General features: G+C 51.2%; 1 protein-coding gene and 2 long non-coding RNA genes across 9 annotated transcripts; 1 reads left to right on the top strand and 2 right to left on the bottom strand.

The window, feature by feature from the left end:
• Positions 1-381: 381 nt before the first annotated feature.
• On the top strand, positions 382-3,865 carry LOC118381777 (nuclear receptor-binding factor 2). 2 transcript variants are annotated; one of them, XM_052510643.1, is made up of 5 exons: positions 382-513; positions 657-796; positions 1,585-1,669; positions 2,623-2,663; positions 3,004-3,865. In XM_052510643.1, the coding sequence occupies exons 2-5, from the start codon at positions 767-769 to the stop codon at positions 3,595-3,597; spliced, it is 750 nt and encodes a 249-aa protein (XP_052366603.1). In that variant the 5' UTR covers positions 382-513; positions 657-766; the 3' UTR covers positions 3,598-3,865. The 2 variants fall into 2 exon arrangements, with proteins under 2 accessions (XP_052366603.1, XP_052366602.1); XM_052510642.1 differs by having other exon boundaries at positions 390-796.
• A 101-nt stretch (positions 3,866-3,966) lies between these two features.
• LOC127925619 (uncharacterized) lies at positions 3,967-7,994 on the bottom strand. 6 transcript variants are annotated; one of them, XR_008121615.1, is made up of 10 exons: positions 7,869-7,984; positions 7,742-7,773; positions 7,534-7,709; positions 7,238-7,333; positions 6,982-7,141; positions 6,471-6,694; positions 6,081-6,176; positions 5,832-5,895; positions 5,502-5,661; positions 3,967-4,115 (listed from the first exon to the last, which is right to left on the bottom strand). It is a non-coding gene; the product is annotated as an uncharacterized LOC127925619 (long non-coding RNA). The 6 variants fall into 6 exon arrangements; XR_008121611.1 differs by lacking the exons at positions 5,832-5,895; positions 7,534-7,709; positions 7,742-7,773 and adding an exon at positions 5,758-5,789 and having other exon boundaries at positions 7,238-7,365; positions 7,869-7,994; XR_008121610.1 differs by lacking the exons at positions 7,534-7,709; positions 7,742-7,773 and having other exon boundaries at positions 6,503-6,694; positions 7,238-7,365; positions 7,869-7,994.
• LOC127925620 (uncharacterized) lies at positions 4,212-5,220 on the bottom strand. Its single transcript, XR_008121616.1, has 3 exons — positions 5,170-5,220; positions 5,046-5,085; positions 4,212-4,344 (listed from the first exon to the last, which is right to left on the bottom strand). It is a non-coding gene; the product is annotated as an uncharacterized LOC127925620 (long non-coding RNA).
• Positions 7,995-9,192: the final 1,198 nt, after the last annotated feature.

Genomic DNA, 9,192 nt, shown 5'->3' with positions numbered 1-9,192 from the left:
TAGGGCGTTTTTCCTAGCCACCGTGCTTCTACACCTGCATTGCTTGCAGTTTGGGGTTTTAGGCTGGGTTTCTTTACAGCACTTTGTAACATCAGCTGATGTAAGAAGAGCTTTATAAATTAATTTGATTTGATTGATGAGAACATTTTCAGAATTTCGGCCAAAATCCATCTCACTACATCTTCTCGCACTGCCGGCCACAAGGCTTCCTATCATCACCATATTTGGTAGTGGGTGGAAAGTCCAACCGGATTCTTCATATTTATACATCCGGTGAAATATCTGTCTCATTGTTCTATCTGTGTTGTCGCCGTCAGAAACGGAAATGAGGAAATTACGTCAAGAATATTGCAACGTCATCGCGTTATTTGTCCTTGTTTAGCGGTTGAGTCTAGGATGGATACAGCTATTGTCAACATGTACTTTTTGTAGCAGATTTAGAATAATTTATTACGCAGTTTAGGATAATTAACGCATCAGATTAGGATTATTAGGTTAAGGCTAGGAAAAGAGGTAGGTTTAGCTGATATTCAAAACATGTCAATAATATACTTTTATCGACAATTTGACAAAAGCTGTATCCCATCTAGGCATGACCTTGTTTAGCTGGCTAACTAGCTATTTGTCCTGTATTTTTAAACGTTTTCTAATTTTAGCAGCCCGGTTTATTAACCCGAATATTTGGTCTCGGGAATAAAACAGTAGCACCGATGACCGACTGCGAGGGACTTCAAGACGTTTCATGTAGTTTTTACTGTTGAATAATATGGAGGTAGTGGACAGTCCTCTTAACCTCGTAAGTTTCTGTTGATGTTGTAATATCTAGTAGGCTAACAGGCTAGCGAGCTAACTACATCCTCAGCCCCTTGTTGTGATCCTGGAAACAAAGCCAGGATCGGTGTTTATAACACTTTACTCTGTAGCCTCCTAGATTGTTCTCATGTCCAATGCAAAGTGCCAAGGTTTGTTAGCTTGCCAGATATGTTGTGATTTTGGCTGTAATATTAACTTAGCTAACTGGCTAACAGTAGTCCTATTTAGCTAGCTAAGATTGCAGCTAGTCAACTAGCTAGGGAACGGTAACTAGCTCACTGAGCTAAAGCTTTATTCTGGAGTAGGTCAACTCATGTATCTAGCTAGATAACTTTATATATATATGTCATACTATATATATATATATATATATATGTATATATATATATATATATAGATAACTATATATATGTATATGTATATATATATATATATATATATATATATATATATATATGTATATGTATATATATATATATATATATATATATATGTATATATATATATATATATATATATATATATATATATATATATATATATATATGTGTGTGTGACAAGCAGTAGGCAACTAGCTAACTAAAGAAGTAAACATATTGTGAAAGAGGAACCAGACGAGAAAAGCCAAAGATACCTTTCCCTTTATCCCTGCGTTTTATTAGCTAGTTAGACTCATAGCTAAGAATATAATAATCAATCCTTTAAATAAGGCTAATATGAGATCTCTCTCAAAAGCATAAATCCTTAATCTCCCTCCACATCTCCTCTCAGGCCCATCAGCAGTCCAGGAAGGCAGACCGCTTGTTGGCAGCTGGTAAATATGAAGAAGCTATTTCCTGCCATGGGAAAGCTGCAGGTGTGTCATCAGTCTACTGAACTTGTTTTCTTTCACCATTCTGTGAATAATGATACATCTTAGAGATGGACTATTAATTACTGTCAGACTGAAACAACTGGCACACAACCCACTTCCTCAACTTCCCTTATGTCAGACCTTTAACAGATTGTGATCTGGGATTAAACCCATTTGCTCAGTCGTCACCAGGAGAATAAGAACTATTTCCTGCTCTGTGTACTGTAGCAGGAGTGTTTAGTGGAGAGTTGTGGAGGGTTGTGGAGGGTTTAGGAGAGTTGTGGAGGGTTTAGGAGGGTTTAGTGGAGGGTTTAGGAGTGTTTAGTGGAGGGTTTAGGAGAGTTGTGGAGGGTTTAGGAGAGTTGTGGAGGGTTTAGGAGAGTTGTTGAGGAGAGTTGTGGAGGGTTTAGGAGAGTTGTGGAGGGTTGTGGAGGGTTGAGGAGAGTTGTGGAGGGTTGAGTGTCCTCTCTCTGTGTGCCAGTTCAGTCTCCAGGGACATCAGGGCATAATAAACATGCCCTTGGAGAATCTTTTGTGATTCAAAAGTTATATCAGCTAACAACCCCAATGGCTGACAGACTATGTACGGGGGCCTGCGTCTGACAGACTATGTACGGGGGCCGGCGTCTGACAGACTATGTACGGGGCGTCTGACAGACGTCTGACAGACTATGTACGGGGCCTGCGTCTGACAGACTATGTACTGACAGACTATGTACGGGGGCCGGCGTCTGACAGACTAAAGACTACATAGAGATAGTGAGAACATTATGAGAAGTGTTGTCTGCTCTGTTTGCAACACAAATAAAGAAGCTGACAGTAGAAGCTAGCTGGGTGAACTGAATGTCATTCTGCACAGAAAGACTGTGCTGTTAGAATGCAGTCATACTATATTATGCTCAAGATACAGATGTTTAATATCAGCCTAGTATGTAATATGTGTGTGTGTGTTGCAGAGCTGCTGAGGGAAGCCATGAAGTTAACAGAGTGTGAACAGGTGAGACTGGGTGTTGTCGTGGGAGGGATGGAGGGAATGTCACATTCTTGGACCTCAGTCATGTCCTCCTGGGCTGCTGTTGGTCAATATTTAGTTCTGTCTTTGGTTATTTGAATAAAGCATACCATGTTACAGTCCTAGTGAGGTGTTGTAGTGAGTCGTAGTGAGGTGTTGTAGTGAGTCGTAGTGAGGTGTTGTCGTGAGTCGTAGTGAGGTGTTGTCGTGAGTCGTAGTGAGGTGTTGTAGTGAGTCGTAGTGAGGTGTTGTAGTGAGTCGTTGTAGTGAGGTGTTGTCGTGAGGTGGTGTTGAGTTGTGCCTGAGGCCTGTCTGTCTCCTCCAGGCTGGTTTGTCCATGGCGCTCCAGAGAGACAGCCACGTGAAGCAGCAGCGTCTTATTGAGGAGAAGTGGAAGAGGACCAGACAGGAGAGCAATCCCATGGTCCTCCTGAGCCAGCCCCCCGGCCTCGTGACCAACGAGTCCCCCCGCCACCCAGAGAGGGAGTACGACACCTGGCTGTACCTCCTGAAGAACAAGGGCTCCCCCCCTCCCCCCACACCCTGCCCCGGCAGCAAGGCCCACAAGGATGATAAGACCCGTCTGGAGGAGCAGCAGACCACCATCGCCAGCCTGCGGCGCCACATAGACATTCTGCTGGGAGAGAACGAGAAACTGACCCAGGACAACGAGCGCCTGCGAGGGGAGAACATCCGACTGAAGAGGGATGCAGCGGACACAGACTTACTGGAGAAATCAGAGCTGTGGGTTCTTCCCCAGTCAGAGGAGAGGAGGAACAAGGACATCTCCATACCTAACCTGCCCCCTCTGGAGATGCCCACCCAGGACATCTCTCTGGACGACCTGCCTGCCCTGGAGCTCCCCGAGGACATCCAGCACGAACTGCAGGCGCTGCTGGACAGAGACGACAAGCTGTGATGAGACAGGCGGACAGACAGCCCAGTACTAACTAACTAAAGGACGCCTCTCTACAGAGAGACGGTCCAGACTGGACTGGAAGAAAGCTGGCAAATCTCAATAAAAGTGTTTGATTGGTCGGTGGCCTCAGGCACTAGATAGCAACCACAAATGGTCACCGTGACAAGTTGGTAAAGGTCATTTCTCCTAATTCTGTCTGTCTCCTCAGTGTCTCTACTAGTGGGTACTACATCTCGTACACACACACACACACACACACACACACACACACACACACACACACAAAACAAACTCTTTGCAGAAATTGTGCCTTTGAAAATGTCTGAAATGAAGTCAGAAGGGAGGTGACCATCATCCGTGATCTCCCTGCTTTGATAACAGGCCTCTATATCTGGAGGCCCTGATTGGTTGACTGGGACGACCTACTGACCCTCTGATACCCACCAGGGACGACCTGCTGACCCTCTGATACCCACCAGGGACGACCTGCTGACCCTCTGATACCCACCAGGGACGACCTACTGACCCTCTGATACCCACCAGGGACGACCTACTGACCCTCTGATACCCACCAGGGACGACCTACTGACCCTCTGATACCCACCAGGACCCACCAGACCTACTGACCCTCTGATACCCACCAGGGACGACCTACTGACCCTCTGATACCCACCAGGGACGACCTACTGACCCTCTGATACCCACCAGGGACGACCTACTGACCCTCTGATACCCACCAGGGACGACCTACTGACCCTCTGATACCCACCAGGGACACCACTGACCCTCTGATACCCACCAGGGACTACTGACCCTCTGATACCCACCAGGGACGACCTACTGACCCTCTGATACCCACCAGGGACGACCTACTGACCCTCTGATACCCACCAGGGACGACCTACTGACCCTCTGATACCCACCAGGGACGACCTACTGACCCTCTGATACCCACCAGGGACGACCTACTGACCCTCTGATACCCACCAGGGACGACCTACTGACCCTCTGATACCCACCAGGGACGACCTACTGACCCTCTGATACCCACCAGGGACGACCTACTGACCCTCTGATACCCACCAGGGACGACCTACTGACCCTCTGATACCCACCAGGGACGACCTGACCCTCTGACCCACCAGGGACTGACCCTCTGATACCCACCAGGGACGACCTCTGACCCTCTGATACCCACCAGGGACGACCTACCTACTGACCCTCTGATACCCACCAGGGACGACCTACTGACCCTCTGATACCCACCAGGGACGACCTGATACCCACCAGGGACCTACTGACCCTCTGATACCCACCAGGGACCTACTGACCCTCTGATACCCACCAGGGACGACCTGACCCTCTGATACCCACCAGGGACGACCTACTGACCCTCTGATACCCACCAGGGACGACCTACTGACCCTCTGATACCCACCAGGGACGACCTACTGACCCTCTGATACCCACCAGGGACGACCTGCTGACCTCTGACTGACCCTCTGATACCCACCAGGGACGACCTACTGACCCTCTGATACCCACCAGGGACGACCCACCAGGACGACTGACCCTCTGATACCCACCAGGGGCGACCTACTGACCCTCTGATACCCACCAGGGACGACTGACCCTCTGATACCCACCAGGGACGACCTACTGACCCTCTGATACCCACCAGGGACGACCTACTGACCCTCTGATACCCACCAGGGACCTGCTGACCCTCTGATACCCACCAGGGACCTGCTGACCCTCTGATACCCACCAGGGACCCTACTGACCCTCTGATACCCACCAGGGACGACCTACTGACCCTCTGATACCCACCAGGGACGACCTACTGACCCTCTGATACCCACCAGGGACGACCTACTGACCCTCTGATACCCACCAGGGACGACCTGCTGACCCTCTGATACCCACCAGGGACGACCTGCTGACCCTCTGATACCCACCAGGGACGACCTGCTGACCCTCTGATACCCACCAGGGACGACCTGCTGACCCTCTGATACCCACCAGGGACGACCTGCTGACCCTCTGATACCCACCAGGGACGACCTACTGACCCTCTGATACCCACCAGGGACGACCTACTGACCCTCTGATACCCACCAGGGACGACCTACTGACCCTCTGATACCCACCAGGGACGACCTGCTGACCCTCTGATACCCACCAGGGACGACCTGCTGACCCTCTGATACCCACCCTACTGAGATACCCACCACCTGCTGACCCTCTGATACCCACCAGGGACGACCTGCTGACCCTCTGATACCCACCAGGGACGACCTGCTGACCCTCTGATACCCACCAGGGACCACCTACTGACCCTCTGATACCCACCAGGGACGACCTACTGACCCTCTGATACCCACCAGGGACCTACTGACCAGCTGACCCTCTGATACCCACCAGGGACGACCTGCTGACCCTCTGATACCCACCAGGGACGACTGATACCCACCAGGGACGACCTACTGACCCTCTGATACCCACCAGGGACGACCTACTGACCCTCTGATACCCACCAGGGACGACCTACTGACCCTCTGATACCCACCAGGGACGACCTACTGACCCTCTGATACCCACCAGATACCCACCAGGGACGACCTGCTGACCCTCTGATACCCACCAGGGACCTACCTGATACTGACCCTCTGATACCCACCAGGGACGACCTACTGACCCTCTGATACCCACCAGGGACGACGACCTACTGACCCTCTGATACCCACCAGGGACGACCTACTGACCCTCTGATACCCACCAGGGACCCTCTGATACCCACCAGGGACGACCACTGACCCTCTGATACCCACCAGGGACGACCTACTGACCCTCTGATACCCACCAGGGACGACCTACTGACCCTCTGATACCCACCAGGGACGACCTACTGACCCTCTGATACCCACCAGGGACGACCTACTGACCCTCTGATACCCACCAGGGACGACCTACTGACCCTCTGATACCCACCAGGGACGACCTACTGACCCTCTGATACCCACCAGGGACGACCTACTGACCCTCTGATACCCACCAGGGACGACCTACTGACCCTCTGATACCCACCAGGGACGACCTACTGACCCTCTGATACCCACCAGGGACCCACCAGGACCCTACCTACTGACCCTCTGATACCCACCAGGGACGACCTACCTGATACCCACCAGGGACTGACCCCTCTGATACCCACCAGGGACGACCTACTGACCCTCTGATACCCACCAGGGACGACCTACTGACCCTCTGATACCCACCAGGGACGACCTACTGACCCTCTGATACCCACCAGGGACGACCTACTGACCCTCTGATACCCACCAGGGACGACCTGCTGACCCTCTGATACCCACCAGGGACGACCTACTGACCCTCTGATACCCACCAGGGACGACCAACTGACCCTCTGATACCCACCAGGGACGACCTACTGACCCTCTGATACCCACCAGGGACGACCTACTGACCCTCTGATACCCACCAGGGACGACCTACTGACCCTCTGATACCCACCAGGGACGACCTACTGACCCTCTGATACCCACCAGGGACGACCTACTGACCCTCTGATACCCACCAGGGACGACCTACTGACCCTCTGATACCCACCAGGGACGACCAACTGACCCTCTGATACCCACCAGGGACGACCTACTGACCCTCTGATACCCACCAGGGACGACCTACTGACCCTCTGATACCCACCAGGGACGACCTACTGACCCTCTGATACCCACCAGGGACGACCTACTGACCCTCTGATACCCACCAGGGACGACCTACTGACCCTCTGATACCCACCAGGGACGACCTACTGACCCTCTGATACCCACCAGGGACGACCTACTGACCCTCTGATACCCACCAGGGACGACCTACTGACCCTCTGATACCCACCAGGGACGACCTACTGACCCTCTGATACCCACCAGGGACGACCCTCTGATACCCACCAGGGACGACCTACTGACCCTCTGATACCCACCAGGGACGACCTACTGACCCTCTGATACCCACCAGGGACGACCTACTGACCCTCTGATACCCACCAGGGACGACCTACTGACCCTCTGATACCCACCAGGGACGACCTACTGACCCTCTGATACCCACCAGGGACGACCTGCTGACCCTCTGATACCCACCAGGGACGACCTACTGACCCTCTGATACCCACCAGGGACCCTACTGACCCTCTGATACCCACCAGGGACGACCTACTGACCCTCTGATACCCACCAGGGACCCACCAACTGACCCTCTGATACCCACCAGGGACGACCTACTGACCCTCTGATACCCACCAGGGACGACCTACTGACCCTCTGATACCCACCAGGGACGACCTACTGACCCTCTGATACCCTCTGATAGATTTACATTTACATTTAAGTCATTTAGCAGGACGCTCTTATCCAGAGGCGACTTACAAATTGGTGCATACACCTTATGACAACCAGTGGAACAGCCACTTGCATCTAAATCTTGTTGGGGGGGACGACCTGAGAAGGGGGGTACCCAGAAGGATTACTTACCCTACTGGTATTCCCAGGTGTCTCCGGAAGGTGATTGACCCGCTGTCCTGGCGTCGTGAGGGAGTTTGTTCCACCATTGGGGGCCAGAGCCGAACAGTTTTGACTGGGCTGAGATGTCGGGAACTGTACTCAGTGGTAGGGAGATGTCTGATGGGAGAGTAAGGCTGCAGAATACCAAGAACCTTTAAATGAAAACCTGGTTGGATGCTTCCGGATTCTCTGCTTATTCCCGGAAAACTTCCAAACCAGGATTTCTGTAAAACTCGGTGATTTATTGAAGGTTTCCGGAATTCTGCAGCCCTAGTAGAGAAGAGTATCACTGAGTGAACCTGCAGTTTAAATCCTCTCTCCTTCATCCTCATCATTTTTTTACCAACGACCTGTGAAGGAGCTGAAGTTTAGAGGTGTTTGTCCTTCAGCCCTTCAATGCAATGTTTGTTTCTTTGGCATTTAAATGTTTCTTAATAAATGAAAACAAGCGTAGAGCCTCGTCACTTTTAATTTGCCTTACGGAGAAGGACAACTGCTTGGGGGTCAGTTTTTAACATTTCTGTTCTCGTGGAGATCATAGACAGGTGTTTGTTTCCGTCATTGGTCTAGAGGTCCGGGTGTATCGGTTTGGATAATAGAGATACCAAACTCAGCAATAACAACAGTACCCTGCTTCACTGGACTCTGGCTATGCAGACAACACTCCTTAGCTTGGTCCCAGATGTGTTTGGCAAGACAAGGAGTTCACATGATGACACAAACAGATCTGGGATCAGGCTCCATTGTCCTCTGTCTCAGTATGAAAGTCCCTCAGCAGTGTGAACTGTTTCTCTTCGTAGTGTCTCCAGTTCAGGACAAGGTGCTCTGGGAGAGGACTGGAATCATCCTCTATTCCCCATGTTGAGCACTACTTTACACCAGGACCCATAGGGCCTTGGTCTCTCCAGTGTCTGAGAGGTTCGGCACCACGTGGACTTACACTAGATACATCTCTAGTTTAATTTGTACTGTCATCACTAAGTTGTTGATTTGTGGAACAAACCACACA

The sequence above is a fragment of the Oncorhynchus keta genome, unplaced genomic scaffold (genome assembly GCF_023373465.1).
Source record: "Oncorhynchus keta strain PuntledgeMale-10-30-2019 unplaced genomic scaffold, Oket_V2 Un_contig_5926_pilon_pilon, whole genome shotgun sequence".
Lineage (NCBI taxonomy): Eukaryota > Metazoa > Chordata > Actinopteri > Salmoniformes > Salmonidae > Oncorhynchus > Oncorhynchus keta.
This window is presented reverse-complemented; position numbering and strand designations above follow the sequence as displayed.

Excerpts from the sequence above, each read along its gene's own strand:
- LOC118381777 (XM_052510643.1), top strand. The coding sequence starts at position 767 with ATGGAGGTAGTGGACAGTCCTCTTAACCTC. Across the intron at positions 1,670-2,622 it reads CTGCCATGGGAAAGCTGCAG|AGCTGCTGAGGGAAGCCATG; the intron begins GTGTGTCATCAG and ends TGTGTGTTGCAG. Across the intron at positions 2,664-3,003 it reads AGTTAACAGAGTGTGAACAG|GCTGGTTTGTCCATGGCGCT; the intron begins GTGAGACTGGGT and ends TGTCTCCTCCAG.